This window comes from Akebia trifoliata, chromosome 4, assembly GCF_017979445.1.
Source record: "Akebia trifoliata isolate Shusen 1 chromosome 4, ASM1797944v1, whole genome shotgun sequence".
NCBI classification, from domain to species: Eukaryota; Viridiplantae; Streptophyta; class Magnoliopsida; order Ranunculales; family Lardizabalaceae; genus Akebia; species Akebia trifoliata.
In genome coordinates, this window is record NC_141378.1 from 283,339 (window position 1) to 299,963 (window position 16,625).

Genomic DNA, 16,625 nt, shown 5'->3' on the forward strand with positions numbered 1-16,625 from the left:
AAACTGTCATTAGTGGTAGGTGTGGTGTGGTGTAGTGTGGTCACATGGATAAGTAGGAGAATGGGTTTCTCTTCTTAAATATATATTTTGAAGAAGACTAGTCTTATATATATATATATATATATATGATTCCACAACGAAAGTTTTCCTTCCGGCTGGTGTGGTGGTAATTCAGATGTTGCCATTATTGGGGCACATGCCATGAACTGATAACTGCTACGATCCCTAAGAAAGAACAATTATAATTATAAATTTGAGAGAGCTTTTGAGTAGTTTTGATCAGATCTGGACTTGATAATTGTGGTCGAATAAATTGGTTCCATATCAGCCTTGATTCGATCTTCTAATCATATTATTAATATATTATTTTAATAAAATGTGTATTATTAAGAGCTTTTTATATTTATTGTTGACTTCAATCTTTATAATGTTAGATCACCTCGATCAATTCAATTTGATAAGATCCGATAGCCTTTTGGATCAGGTCTAGATCCCATTCATTAATTCTAATGCAAATTGCAAATCCAAATAAACCTACTATTTGATCAGCCTTAAGTCTATGATACAAATCCAATTAATACGACAACAAAAAGAAAAATCTAATTGTTTGTTGTGAGAAAAGTTAAGTCCATGACACTTTGGAGTTTGCAGTCGTGATCCAAACCCATTGCCTTTTACACTCACAAGTATTGTGGTTTGTGTTCCCTGATAATGCTGGTCAACAAGAAGGTATTGTAAATCAATCCACGCCTTCACGTCGATCGAGTTCAATCTTGAGGGAACCAAGTAAAATCGGTGTGATCTATGGACGTATCTCAATCTTGAGAGAATCATGTAAAATCTTTGTGTTTCTTTGTTTGATTGCATCTTGTCTTGTGTTTATTTTTTGATTCATTTTCTTGTTTCGATTGCACCTTTTTTCTTAATAATAAATTAGAATTGTTAAGGTTAAAATAACAATTAAGTTCATAGAGGGAGAGAGAGAGAGAGAGAGATGGGTAGATAAGCACAGGTAAACCTCTAGATTGCCTCTTTTAGTGATGGTGAAGCACACCCCTATTGGTCTCAGAATTATGATACAAATAGAGCTTGAGGATCATTAGGTCCCACCTCACAAAACTCTTCTTTATCCAAGCTTAGAATCCATAAATAATGTAGGATATAATAAACATGAGGCAAGTGAATCAAATTACTATCAATATTATAATATCCAAGTCTAATACCACTTCTTCCATAATCACATCTTCTATCATTAAAAATGTGCTCCTATCCTCTTTACTATATCTCTTAAATTATGTTTTTTATAAGTCTTTAACCCACTCTTTTAAAAACTTTAATTAACTTGTATAATCAATTGATTATATTCATCTGATTTGCAAACTAGTATCTAAATTGATCTCTAAATTCATTGATTCTTATTAGAACTAATTTTTGTCTTTACTAAAGATTTGGGATCAATTAATTAAAAATAAATAATAAAAATCTTGTTTTCTATCGTCATTGCTTTTGTCATTGAAATCATGTTTATGGTCACTTTCACTATCTCACTTCACATTTTTTGCATTTTCAATGACCCGGGAAGAAGGAACTATAGTCAAATTTTGATTATTTAACTAATAATAATGATTAAGATCAGAGCATCTCCATCATGTTTCATCATATTAACGCTTGTTGCATGTTGCCACACGTCTCTATCAGTCAAATCATTTGGTTAAGAGTGGCCCTTTTCTATGTATTAATAAGCCGAAAACTATAATAATTGGAATATCTTCATCATATCCTTGCCGTTATAGACCAATCTTTTAATTTGAAATAATCAATAAGATTATCAAAACCATCAACCAATCACCCCATAGTTATCACTCAATGTATAATCTTCTATTTATATAAGAAAAATGTTTCTTTTTTTCTTCTTCCTAGTATAGAGGGATTGGATTTTATTAAATAAGCAGTTTAATCTGTTTATTTTTAGAAGGAATTTAGCATGTATAAATTGTTTAGTATATTTTCAAGAAGTACTAAACCTCTGGATTAGGTGATTTGAGTTGATTACAACTTTTCTCAATCCGAGTTTTAACCATCCATATACTCTCACAATTACACTCTAAGCCTCTTACTGTTTTCATGAGGTGTGTGTTTGATAATACTTATGAAGTCTAAATGGAGGTGGCCCATCTTTAAAATTCAAACTTCAGAAACGTTAATCTCATTTGTTTTGTTTCAGATTTCAGGTCTCATAATAGAAATCTAAAAGTTTTGAATCAATAATGGGGGACGTTGGATGAATCTAGAAATTGTGAACCAAAAATAAAAAAATAGAAAACAGTTCCAAACTTCAAACATAGCATAATTCTAACCTATTAGGAATTAGTATAATCATAGAGATCAGGGATGGAGCCAAGATTCTGTCTGCGTGGGGGCAACTAGACCTCTACTAATTTATTTTAATTCTTGTTGGGATCAAAAAACCGGATTTTTTTTTTCCATCGTCGGTCATAGTAACATATAAATCCATTTGTTACTATGGTTAATTTGCCTTTGATAGAGATGGTAACTTGTAATCAATCATTCTTAATGGTTAAGAGGCGTCGGTGTCATGTTCTAGGTGAAAGTGACCATAAAGAGGAGGCGTGGAAGAAGCTAAAGTATGATTTTGATTGATATAAGAAGTATTGGCGTAGAGTTTTAACATGTAAAGCCATTCTTCACCACCCAATGAAATGTTAGGCCATGCTCAATGCGAGTTGTTCTGTCCACGGGCCCCCAACCCCTCTCCTCTACTGCACTCTGCAGCAGATGGTGGGTTCAATCAAAACTAACCATTAATGAGAGACTATAACACTGATTGAGGAGGGCTGTCAATGGATCAGAACAGACCTGAAACCCAATCCATTAGGATCCAATCTAATAAATTATTTGATGCTATCCTGATCAATAATCCACTTGTCATCAGATGGGATTGGAATTCAAATATTGACATTGGAGAACCACATCTAGTTCGGATCCAACTCTTATTGGATTGTTAACAGATCTACTGATCCGAACAAAATCCAATCCATAGCCTTATATGTCATCAACCACGCTGATTAATTTGCTCAAGAAGGATTAGAACCTCGTTTCTGGTTCAAATATAAATAAGAACCTATAATATATACAAAAAATTTTGCTTCTAATTCTCATTAAACTGGTTCATATAATAATATACTAGGAATGAAAACTTATTAATTTATAATGGTTTTGCTTCTAACCAATTTATATACAACTATTTCTCTTCTAATTGCTATCCTTTCGATTTCACATAATTTGAATTCAAAGGAACATGTTACCATGAACAATGTAAAATAATTTGAAGTTTTCTTAAAACAATCAAAAGAGTTTGTGAGTTGTATCTCCATTAAAAAAGTTAATTGGGATTATTCGAAGTTGGGGGCCATAGCTTATCCTAACAAGCTTAATAATAGAGTAGGTACCCCCACCACCCTCATAAAACCTCATGACAAGACCCATAGTATTGCCAAAAAACATATCACAACCTTGCAGAATAGCTCCAAAGTCACAATTATCAGGTCAACACAGCATAGATGGTCAAATCAAATTAAATTAAAACAAATTTTGATGGATGGGGTGAGGGACCCATAATGATTGGATTTCAAGTGCATTGGTACCAAACCCATGCACTATTCTTCATCATTATCATAAGCCTTATCCCAAATAAATAATTATATTGATAAACCAAACCTGTTGAATGAGATGAAGTGCAAAATCATTTCTGCTTTTACCAAGACCACACTGAAGATTATAAGTCCACAAATCTTTCAAGGATTTGACAAGGTGTGACTGTGAAGCCTCAACACACCCAACTGATTTGGAATGGGTGATTAGCAACCCCCACTAAAAGTAATTGCATCAAGCATAACAAGGGTTGTTGCATATAAACTATTGCGAATTTTAAAAGGGGAAAAGAAAACAGATATCCCTAGCTTAATGTTTTAAAAATAATTTCAAATAAAGATTGATCAAATTTGTTGAGATTAATGGCAGACTTGATTGCATATTCGGAAAACACACACACACACACACTTAAGATTATCTTGGCCAGTTGCCCAACTCTACCCGTGCAAGCATTAGATTTGCATAGCTGGTTCCCAGCCCAGATAAAGGGTGAGGGTTTGTGACCGCACTGAAAAAAGAGGCCACTAACCTGAAAAGGGTTTTCTCTTGCTAGCGTAAAACCCTTGCAAGATTTACTCCCTAGTTGTTTTGTCTTACAATTTCCCCAAGAACAGAACCAAATAAGCTATGTAGAGAGGCTTTTGAATGTCAGTAGTAGGGTTATAGATTCTCGAATGTTGAAGGAAATGCATACAAACTTGATGTGTAAAGGTTACAACAATGATGCAAAGGATTCAAGGTTTTGAAACACTGGAATTCAAACCCAATTAGAAGGGGCTGATTTTTGCACAAAATGTTCACCCCCACCTTTTCTCTCCCTAAAATTGTAAGAAGAATGAGAAAATCCAGAAGATGTGCTTTCCCAAGTTCGATCAAGCTTGAAAACAACTTCCTACAAAGTTAATCTCATTGGCAAGCCAATCAATGTCGAAGCTCTGGTTGATAATCGAAGCTGTTGATGCCATTGTTGCAGAGGAGAGATTTGTGTTGATCCCACCTTTCAGGTGGGTATCTCACTCCCCACACTTTTAGAGGACATAGCCACGCTAACCACACCTGCACTTCCTTTTTCTTGCTATCTGTTAATTTTAGTTGAAAAATCATTTTTCTAGGATTAGTATTTCCACTCCTAGAATCAGATAATATAACCAGCCAAACAAACACGTTGTAAGAGATTCAATTCTCCTGAAACAAGCAGCAGCACAACTACATTGTTGGAATAAAGCACTGAGACTCCGTGCAATTATTTATGTGAAAGCAATTGTCATACATTTCGACCGTGTTCCTTGATTGCAATAACCTTTTGAAAACTTTTTCTTTCTTCAATTCTCCCAATCTGTTTATGTGCAAAGCATCACACCCCTCCATGGGCTGGGGATAGGAGCTCAATATGACAATTTGAAACGCAAATGTGGCCACAAGGCCTAGTGTTCTGAACATTGGCATTGTAAATGGGATGAGAACTCAATTACAGTTCTATAAAGATAGATTGTCACTAGACCAATGTCAACTTGAGGGAACTGCAACATCGGCCATGCGGTACCTGTAAATACACTTGATGAGTAGATGGGGAAGCCAAAGTTAATGAGCTGAGCTTGTTCGGTCAAGAACAAAGAACACCAATCCAACTAAGATTGCCAGTAGGAGAATAGCAATAGCATTTGTAGAACTGAAAGTAGTAGACTTAATAGATTCTTTGACACGTCCTTTCAGTGTTGAATCTTCTTCAATCTTTGTGGTAGAGTGGCAACCAGATCCAGATGCTGAACAACTGTAGCCTACCACGTCCCAGAAAGATTTGGTTGTCAACACGGTGGCCTCTAATTCTGGTTCCAATATTGTCGAGGTGTCTGTTGGGGCTTCCATGGACATCAACTCCTTACAATGATCTTTCAGAGCCTAGAGCATGACATACACGTCAGAACAATCAATATGAATGCTCAATTTGAGATAATAATCAATGAACACATGCATAAATTAGTGAGAAGGAAAATATTTTGCATTGCTCCTAACCCAGAACTGAAGTGATTGTCAGCCAAGTTGAAAATTTACTTATTTTCTTGAAATATAAATGAAATTTTATTAATAATTTAGATAATTTTGGCGTTTTTAGTCTTAAAAGAAAAAACAAGGAGGTTGAGGCCTACCCGAGAAAGAGCAACTTTGAGAAAAAGATAGAGCCGAGTTGGGAAAAATTCATTTCTACCGCGGAGGCCAAGGAAGTGGGAGTGGGAACACATTGCATAAGGTAGTTAACAATTAAGATCTTGTTCAAGGAAACTGTCAATACAAAAAGGCGGCCTCAAAAAGAACTTTGGAACCCAAACAATGATATCCCCAATAAGTTTTCACAAATAGCAAAGCCCCTTGGAAGGGACTTTGTTTTTAGTGTGAAAATTGATCATTTATTTGCATACTAATAACAATATAAGACACGTTTACTTTTGGCGAACCAATGTTTTGTGGTCCCAAATTTTAGACCAACTTTAGGCATCCAAATTTTTAACCTTGTGTCAGATCCATTGATGAGTGGACAATAAATCACTTTTTCTACTCTGTTTTTTGGTTTGTCAACACCGAAGTAGGAATATTTTTCAATAATATATTGAAGTTGACCTCTCTTTGACACAGATGTAGTAACCATGCAGCAAAGATTATTTTATGAAGTGATACATGCTCAAATTGTGAGGGAAGCACTACATGTGCAATGAAAAGTGAATCAAAATACCCAAATCTACCACAAAAAGTTATACTTGGTACAGCATTGTTTTTCAATCCATGTTTTAATGAAATCAGATATCTAGTTTTTTTTTTCCTTATCAAAGTTTACAAGAGCTACTACAAACCTCAAATGTCTCTGATGGTTGAAGATAGTCACAAATGAAGGCACCGGACAACCAAGGAACAAGAATTCTTCGAGGAAATGAAAGGCTGCAGGATTTTCTGTTTCAAAATACATGCAGCAACTAATTTTGTTAGTGCAAAACTTGCATGTTGTGCCTTGCAGTAAATATTTCAGTAAGATATGCCAAAACAAAAAAGTATCACTAAAGAAGAGAATGAAAGAATCCGGTAATTTTCATAGATATTCAAATAGAAAATATAGGTCATGATGGAGTTGCAAGGCCAAAGTATAGTGTTTAAGGAACAAATAATCTTAAGTGCTTAACATGGGTGCAAGGTTTAAAATCTCGTCTTGAGGCAGTCTTTTTGTAGGGAGAAAATCGAGAGTCTCGACCAAAAATTCGAAGACAATCCGCAATGTTAAATGTTTCATTCTGGTCTCAGAAGAAACATTCTGAAAAACTTTAAACCATGGAAAGGTGCAGCATCGCTGTACATAACTCTTGCTTTCAAAACCAGGCCCATAAGATGCTTTATTTGTTTGGATCTTTTTTAAATCATCAGTAAAGAAGAAAAAGTTTATTAAAAGGACAAAAAAAAAAGTAGGCATTTATTCCCCCATGTGCAACATCTGCCATGAGCACCCTCTTAATGTTTCTCAGAGCATCTCCACAAAATGTGTGAAGAAGCCACTATGTCCCTAACATGATCGAGTGGAAATGGCACCGCTAGTAGAACAAGCACCATTATACATCACAAGGTTCTTCAAACATCAAATATATGGAAGACCATTTGTCTATTCACAACAAAAACATGACCTAACATCACAAGATGTCCTTTGTGGCATGATATAACTTATGAACTGAATTGATTCCATCCATCATCTGGAACAATGTCAATGTCAACCCCCTGGTGCGGACGTGACTTCAGCCCCTCAAGAAAGGTCAACTGTAGCAAAGACTTCCACTAGGCAGTCATTCGAAGTTCTCGGAAGTGGCCAACAATCTTGGGGTGGAAACATCAATTACTTTGCCTAGTGTATAAGAGAGTAGAATCATAATTTTGCTTCCATACACATCTAAATCAAGGAGAACCCCTTGTTGAAACTTATTTTGATAGTATGTGCAATCGCACTTATCCTTTAAAAAGTGCATTTTTTGTTTGTTCATTCACTTCTATCACTGATATTCTTTGGAGAGATCTTATACACTTTCAAGTAAAAGAACTGAGCATTGCAAGAAAGCCCTACAACTACACAATTTATTTATTGATTTTGATCACAGAAAAAAAAAATTTCTTCTGTGACTTTTACTGAGTTCTTTCACAACAAACCACGTCATTAAATTGTTCTTGTCCGAAAAGAGACATCAGGAAATATGGTATCCCTATAAATATTGTACTGAAGTAGATTCTACCTAAAAGTGTAGTGTTCCTTAGCTCATCAAGTTTTAAAGAAGTTCTCGAGCGGATTATTATCGATGTGGAAAGGTATTGACTGATGGAACAAGATTATGATGAGAACCATTTTCAGTTTTGCGACCTTCATGGCATTCTCACTTAAAGAATAATCAAATGATACACCACTATTATGTGAACACACCTCAGTAAATCCAAGACAAGTTGGGAGTTGGATTTTTCAGTTGAGACATCATTGCTTGCTTCTATGCCACCATCAATAATTGAACCCATATCTCCCTCTGCCTCGTCACAGATTATATCTAGTCTACTCTGCAAACTCAAGATGATATCCTCCTGAACAAAAGAAAGCAGAGTCTCTCAATACACCAAAGGAAAGCAAGGTAGTGAATTGCAACAAAAAGAATAAACTGCATACAGTTTTGAAAATAAAAACAATCTTCAAGAATTGGAATCATCTATTTGCATTAGAAAGAAGAAGTGGTTTATCATAAGAGACCAATAAGGATCGGTAGATTAAAAAGAAAATCAGGTTTGTAGGCATTGAATTTTTAAAGACAGTACTGAAAAACACTGCACGCATACTCAATTGCGCTCAAGAGAATGCTCACATTTGATGTTAAAATGTTAATCCATGTTACAGAGCTGAAGAACAAAGATATTAGGTTCCTACCATGCTCTCTCTATATAAGGTAGGGTTGGAGTCGTGGGAACTCCAATTTGAAATTTCTCATTTAGGCAAAGTTGAAAGCCAAAAATATTTGTCGCTTTCTCAATAATTCCTCAAAGTCTTCTCATAGAAGTATCTTAACCATGCTGAAGTTGATATTAGTAGATCCTACTGTGACGGGGGCAACGTTTTTTGTTAATGATCCCTTCATTACTAGTGTTCCTCACTTGACATCATATGGTTAGAACTTAGAAAGATAGAAAACAGCCACAATAATCAGGGTCAAGTGATTGTAAGTTAGGAGGTGGCAAAGTTTTTACACCAGCTGACAACCTGATGTAACTCTCCTTTGTTATGGACTTTATAATTCTTCAATTTCTTGTTTTTCTTTGTTAAGTTGGAAACAAATTTTAAGATGCGATTGACACAGTGCTCATAAAGATGTCAGCTCTAGAACAGGAACAAAATCTATAATGGTTAGGCATATAGAATCAAGAATAGAACCCAAGATAATGACTACCAAATACCTTTATATCAGCTATAGCTTGTAAAATAGGAACTTTTGGGCTTAAGTATGCAAAAGAACATATAGATCCACTGAAGGTAACAACGCCAACAACCTCCTTTTGGCTGCATGCTTTACACAAATTCCAACTTGTTAGCATTTCATGAGTTAATAAATATTCCTGAAATATACAAAGGCAAAAAATAAATATTAGTTTGATTATTAACAGAGAACTGAAAATACACCTCCAGCTGGTGAATCTTTCATGAATGGTAAAAGCAATTCAACTTCATGCAAACCATCTGAAGTGCATGGTTGATCTTCAACCACCTAAGAACATGTGAAAGAAAAAACTCATTTAACCAAATCTGAGAAAAGATATTCCTCCATTAAACATATTTCATTCCACAAATCATTCTGATAATAATAATCGAATTACATAAATAATATCTGTTAATTTCAACATATCGCTACATTTCCCAAAATTGTTAAAAAAGAAAATGGTACTCCTTCAAGTGTTTAGAATTAGCCAATATGGTAGAATTTTTATGAATGAATTGATAATGATATGCAGAAAATTCTCATATAGGTAGCCATATGTGGTGAACACAAAGTAATGTTTAGTCATACACAGTGGTGCTTTTACCAAATTTCCATCAATTATGGCCGTTGCACCTTTCAACTCTTTGGCATGAAATGAAATTCCATCCTGGAGAATGTCTCTCAACGTACTCCCTTTCGACGCATACTCACAAAATATGGGCAATCTGGCAAAATATAACTACAATTGTGAGATGCAACACTACAAAGAATCTGAAAGTAATTATTCCACAGCTGCAAACTTAAAAAATATCCCTAAAAATATATATTTTAGCTTGCATAAGCACTTTTTTCTGCCATAACTTGGCAAAGGAAATCATCACCAGCCTCATCATAAAACATACTTGCACTCCGCATCTCATCACAAGATGTTAAAGAATAATGACGTACATGAACAAAAAAATTGTTGGTCCGTAAAATATAATTAAGACTTCTCCAATTCTAGGGTCCAAATGTGAAAAGGATGGGAACCATCTGGCAGCTTCAGAAATTAGATATGTCCCTTTCATAGGAACGATTGATGATTATTGCAAACATGCTACTACAAAACTTTGTTACCATGTTTCCAACCACACAACCTTGTTTTTTTCTTCCTGAAAACCAGGAAGATGGAATTGGTCTACTAATTGAAATTTGAAACATAAAAAATCAAAGGAAAAAAGTCATGAAGTCTCATCAAAATATAAATTGGGAACTTCAACCAGATTGATGTCATGGTGTAGGGTATCACAAGAAAATTGCAATAGAGGCCAAGGTTGAACCCAGAATACTCTCAAAATCATAGCACAGTGATCACCCTCAAACAGAAGGGTGTCAAGCATCATCAGAGCTCCAACCTCAAATAAATCATCATTTGATTAAAACCTTCTTATCTAGTCCTCCTATAGCTACTAATAGCCAAACCCTACAAGCCTATAGAATGAAAGTTAGGTAATTGCTAAAATTGCTTTCGAACAGAGTGCTCCATGAAGATGATGGCTTGCACTGATCATCAGCTTCAATCAAGGACGGTAGAACAGTTCGAAAGGCATGATTACAATTTAGTATGATGATATGTAAACTTGTGAATTCTAACAGTTCACTTGGATGGACAAGAAGTAATGAATATACCATAAAATATATTATTTTTTTGATAGGCGAACTACCCTAAAATATGAAGTTCAAATAGGTTCAATTTAGTTAAATTTGTTGGGGTGGATGGCCTTCTAAGTTCAGGGGGAGGCCCGCATTAAACCAAAAGACTATAGAGTATAATCTCTCTATTATCACCATAGTCACCAAGTCGGAGTTTGGGAATAAGTTGGCAAGAGGAAAAATCAAAAAGATTCAGTAACATCGGAAAAAATCAAATTAGGGTATGACTATGTAATAGTTCCTACTAAGTGGTATTCTCATGTTATATCATTAAATACCATATTGAAGTATAATAATCAATTACCAAACCCCATATTCATTTCACTGTGCTTGCACAACTAGTTACCCTTGGTCCACAATATAGTCAAGATTTATATTGTTCAAAATATAACAATCATATATCCAAGTTAAAATTCATCAACTGGTCAAAAACATCAAAATCAATGTCATCCTCACTCATTTACATCATTATTATCTTATGTTTTATTGGTAAAATGGTCACCGTCATCTTCATCAAGATCATATTCTCTGACTACTACATCAATGTAATATTTTATTTTTCCTAATTTAATCACAAGTTCCTAATTAAATCGAGATTAAATTGGTGAAGAAAATCATGATTTAATTGCGACTTTTTAAATAAGTTGGACACTTCTGTGACTATGATTATCACATGGGATGGTGGAACCAATGCTTGAAATATCTGATCAGTTGTGGGGTGTGTGAACATGGTACATCAAAGATAAGCAACTCACACACTGATCAATATGATTCCAAATTAAATACAAGATGTTGACTTGAGGGTCAGTAACGTTAGGTCTATAGTTTGTTTAATCCGCTAGAATAATAAGGTGGTATGGTGCAATCTATTGGAATCATTCCTTCATCCAGATCCACTTAGAATTGGTTTCTGCCGGTAGGAATGGCACCGCAGCTTTTAGAGTTAGACTACCAATGAATATTGTTTTGGTACAACATAGTAGAGAAGGCCTTAAAACTTCAGATATTCGATGATTTACGTCAATTTTGAGCATTTGGTTGTGGACCAAGAACAATAACTTTTATCAATTACAGATACAGAGTGAGTTTCCATGTTTGAATAAAAGGATCATTGTTTTTTGTACGGCAAGTAACAATAGCACCATGTTAAAAGGAAAAAAAGAAAACACGGAAGGAAATGAGTGTCACCTTATTTCAAAGTTGTACATGCATCTAAAAGTTTGAAGGGAAGCTAATACTCTCCCCATTTTGAAATCACAAGGTCGTAGACTAGTCGATGTAACATTTGAATCCAGCATGCAATTTCTGCAGATCCACCTATCCAAGTAACACTAAGTCAGTATTTTAACAAAAAAAGTTTGAGAAAGAAAAGAACACCTAACAAAAGATATGAAATCTGAAATGCTAAATATGATGGCTTGTAGAATATAAAGAAAAATATCATATGAAAACAGTACAGCAGAAGATAACCACAAGCAGCACAAAATTTAACTGTGAAAAAGCATAAGAGTTAATTTCTAACTCAAGGAGATTAATGAAGCCATAGCCATACCTATATTAGACAGATTTTTCCAAATATTTGAAAGATTAATAATGTGCACGAGTCTTCCTATGTTCAAGGATTTCATGTCAATGAACATCATCATCACCAAAAAGAAGTCACATGGCATCTCTTAAACAAACAGATTAAGCCTAAACCAAGAAGTCTAAATGACATACAACCTTTTTTTTTTTTTTTTTTTGGATAAGTAAACTTAAAATGACATCCAACTTGACTAGGTAATAAGTTCTCAAGTGTGTCAGCTGGACATTTAACATTTAACACGTAAATGATGCCTCTAAATTGCTAGTTTAGCACCTAAGACCTTGGCAAAGACACTGATATAGTGTAGTTGACCATTTTGGTAGGCCCACAGCTTGAGCTTTTTAATGAGTAGGTAAAAATCATGTCTAAAACATCCAACAATAGAATCATTGCGGACATGAGCGACACTTACATGGCCTGAGATGGATAGATACAGTGTGAGACACAAAGCTAGAAATACAACAAACAAAGCATGCAGATAATCATGCATAAATACAAATATAATTGTCTAAAACAAATAATCTAGAAAGTCATGATGACACAATAGGATTTCTTTGGAAAGAAAATAGAATTAAAGAAATGACTATAGGAAACTACCTCCTTGGACTATAAGAAATGTGAATGAGCAACCTTTCATCCAAATCACTCTCAAAAATTGGTGATGCTTCTGCAACTCCCTTGACCGTCTGCAAAATCATAATTAGTTTAATTCATCTCATCAGTTGACATCTCAACAACCATTTTCCTTACACTTTTTCTTATTCTTATTTTTCTTTACCAATCAAAGAAAAAAACATAATTTAATAAGATAAGATCTAATCTTTCTAGTTACTTTATACATAAAAGAATGATGGTTGAGTTCAAAGTTTTCAAAATCCAGTAAAATAATTACAAGTGCTGCAAGAGCAAATCCAAGGTTGAATCTAGGACAAAAGTTTTGAGAAGAGGAATTACATTGAATCCTTCATAAACTGGATAAAATAGCTTAGTGGTCAAAAGATGTGTGCTTGGCATGAGTCCCCGATAGATGGCAACCACGCAACATATGATAGCATTCATATAAAATGTACATAATTGAACCTATAGAGATATGAAGATAAAATGTTAAAAATAAATTGAAAAATTGTGGATCAATATCATTGAGTTATGTATCTACGACTCTCAATAGGTACCACTGCCTTTGAGAGATTTACTTCCACTGGAAGAGATTGCAAAGTCGAGTATGAGAGCAGAGATCACCCATAAGGTCTAGAGAGTGAATTTGACGAAAATAAATCATGCAAAAGGAATATGAAAAAAATTGACACTATAAATAAAATTGCTAAATTAAATTTAAGAATGCATTAAAGATGTAAAGAAAGAAAATTCAGGTTTAATCCATCAGCATTTCAACTGTAGAATAGACAAAATGGACACAATAAACAAATCGAACATGACAGCTACCATAGGTACCTACCTAAGTGTTTATTAATAAAGAGTTGCAAATACCACTAGGAGTACACATTTCAGGAAATAGTAAATAATACGCTACAATATGACTTGCAAACATCAAAGTGCAACATTTCGACCAAACAGAATGAATTCACGCACCTGACAAAGTGTTAAGCTAGAAGTCTTGAATGAGCTCTCTGTGGTCCATACATAGATCCCAACTACATTCATCCCACCCAATAGCATTCGGGAGACCTGAACGAACAATAGCCTTAGAATTATGTTTTACATACCAACATACCATGCAACCATTCTACATATCAACACAATATATTCAGAGCCTCAACTCCAGAGTCCAGACTTAAAGAGTGCTTTTTCAATATCATGCAGGATAGATAGCAACATAATTAAATACTACAAATGTGTCTAGGAAGAAATTTTGATTAATAGTACACTTCTTTACAAATCAACACCATCGAATGTCATACAAATATAATTTACTAAATAAACAAAATTTCTCTACACACCAGAAAAAATATATTTAATAATTGTAGAATTTAGGGGGAAAAAATCAAAATTTCTGTTCCGGCCTCAAAGAGGTCTTGAGATTCCGAACAATTAAGACCCATTATTGAAAAATCAGAATCGAAAAAAACAAAAAACAAATCAAATTAATTGTTAATTTTACCTGACGAGCGTGTTCAGCAACCCACTCACTATCGATCACCAAAGAAGATGATTCTGTATGGGATTTCCCCTTCGAAACCTTTTTCTTATCGGCTTTGCTGCTGCTCTCAGAGAGTGAACATACGGGCTTGCCGTTATCATTGGGTGGTGTTGGAATCAAATCAAATACGAATCCTCGATCTATACTGGAACTAAGCTTCCCAATGACAAGACCGACCTGCGAAAGCGAAAATCCCAATTCAGAAATCCTCAAAGAAGAGAAGAGAAGAGAAGAGGACAGTCTCAGAAGAAAATCCATTAATGGAGAGAGAGGGAGAGAGAATACCTCAGAAGCAACAGTAGACTTGTAGAGACGCTCTTCAGCTAATTTGAGTTGAGTTTCCTCTCCAATCACAGCCTTCACCATGATTGACTCTTTGTGTTCTATGTGCCTCTGTTTTCTGCTTCCACGATGTGTTGTTGAGCGTCTAACTAAACGTCCCAAACGGTGACGTTATTCGAAGGAGTGGAAATCCTGTACTCTGGAGAGTAAGTTTACATCTCTATTTTTGGCACGTGGCCTATGAGTTTTCCCCAACTCTCTGAACTTTGAAACCCTACAACGAACAATATCGCGTATCAAGATTCAAGAAGGGTTTGAAGGTTGCAAGTCTAAAAAAAAGGTCTGGACAACGAGCCCATAAAAAAAGAGAGCACGTGGCAATATCTGGCCTAACCAATATGCGGTATGCGTATTAGTGAACAACACCAAAAGGAGGGAGGTGTTAAATCAACAATGCAGTAGGGAGAGTACACCCCTGCTGGTTTCATATATGTTCTAAAAGCATTCATCAGTCATACAGAATGAATGCTTCACAAGGACTCCCCAGTTTGTAAAAGATAATTCTAAGAGAAATCACAAATCTCGAGGTCTTGTTCCAAAGTATCTCAAAGTCTCTTGACGACGGGTGATGCTTAGTAAGACCTTTTTTCCTTCACTATCTTAGTAGAGGCTAGTCGGACTCTAATTCTTATGGAATGAGATCAGAGTCAAATTATTAGACATGTTTTGGTAAATCTGATTTTCAACATACCATTAAAAAAAACAGCGCACATAGATTTTAGTGTGCAAACTTTTAATTTTAACTAATCTTTTGCCAATTTTTAATTTTTCTTATACAAGCAAAGATAAAAGACAATCAACGATCACGTAAAATAAATCATGTAGAAAAAAGGGTTTAGAAACATTCAAACCATCCGGTGAGACAGAGATTTATAATAATTCAATAATCTTGGTCCCTACTCCACTCTTTGAAAGCTCATAACTTGAGTTGATGTCTTTTATTCAATGCTTTTAGATTACAATTGTCTATAATGAATGGCAAGTACGTTGTCACGACATTTTGCTTGAGACTTTCACCTGAGTCGTTCTAGATCTCACAACAAGAAACTCTACAAATCATGTTTGAAGTAAAAAAATACAACCGCGGGTTGTGAAGAATAAGCATCTAGAAAGTAGATCCGAAAATTTTGCTCATAATCTCCTTTTTACAAGAAAATCTCATAATAATAGGTGAGGAGATGGAGATAACTCTCACAGAATTATTTTCCTATGAAAAGAATTAGGAGAGAATAAATAAGTGGCTTATCTCAAAGATTTTCTCAAAGAAGAGATAGATTGGTGAATTGGTGAGTTTCTTTCAGGAAGTCCCTCTTTAAATAGAGACAAGAGGTAGGGTTTACAGAAACCCTAATTATTCAAATGTACTAGAAGACCAGTTCAAACAAAATAGGATTCGTTCAAATTTTTTGCTCAAAAACGAAATGAGATTCTCTCAAAGTTTGTTGAAAAAAAAAAAAAATGTCACCTGGTCAACCCAATGATCCACCTTTGAAGAATCAAAAATATATACTACTCTTGAATTCGGTTGACCCAAGAATTCCCCAGTTGCCTCATGAAGAAAAGTTGGGTCAACCGACTAGTTGCCCATCAAGAGAAGTAGAAGAACCCACCTCTTGGGTTCGGTCGACCCGATATATGTTGGTTGCCCAAATCTTATGGGCACTCACACACTCCCTTTACTATTTTTATTTTATTCAGC

At 34.9% G+C, this 16,625-nt stretch overlaps 1 protein-coding gene across 3 annotated transcripts; it reads right to left on the reverse strand.

Annotated features, from left to right (window-relative positions):
- Positions 1-4,883: 4,883 nt before the first annotated feature.
- LOC147402680 (oxidoreductase, zinc-binding dehydrogenase family protein) lies at positions 4,884-15,155 on the reverse strand. 3 transcript variants are annotated; one of them, XM_086438009.1, is made up of 12 exons: positions 14,870-15,153; positions 14,546-14,761; positions 14,017-14,112; positions 13,381-13,506; positions 13,024-13,112; positions 12,030-12,158; positions 9,754-9,874; positions 9,353-9,437; positions 9,130-9,239; positions 8,117-8,268; positions 6,519-6,615; positions 4,884-5,571 (listed from the first exon to the last, which is right to left on the reverse strand). In XM_086438009.1, exons 1-12 carry the CDS (start codon positions 14,948-14,950, stop codon positions 5,254-5,256), a joined length of 1,620 nt encoding a protein of 539 aa, XP_086294135.1. In that variant the 5' UTR covers positions 14,951-15,153; the 3' UTR covers positions 4,884-5,253. The 3 variants fall into 3 exon arrangements, with proteins under 3 accessions (XP_086294135.1, XP_086294136.1, XP_086294137.1); XM_086438010.1 differs by lacking the exon at positions 9,353-9,437 and having other exon boundaries at positions 9,130-9,288; positions 14,870-15,155; XM_086438011.1 differs by lacking the exon at positions 13,381-13,506 and having other exon boundaries at positions 14,870-15,150.
- Between the last annotated feature and the right edge of the window lie 1,470 nt (positions 15,156-16,625).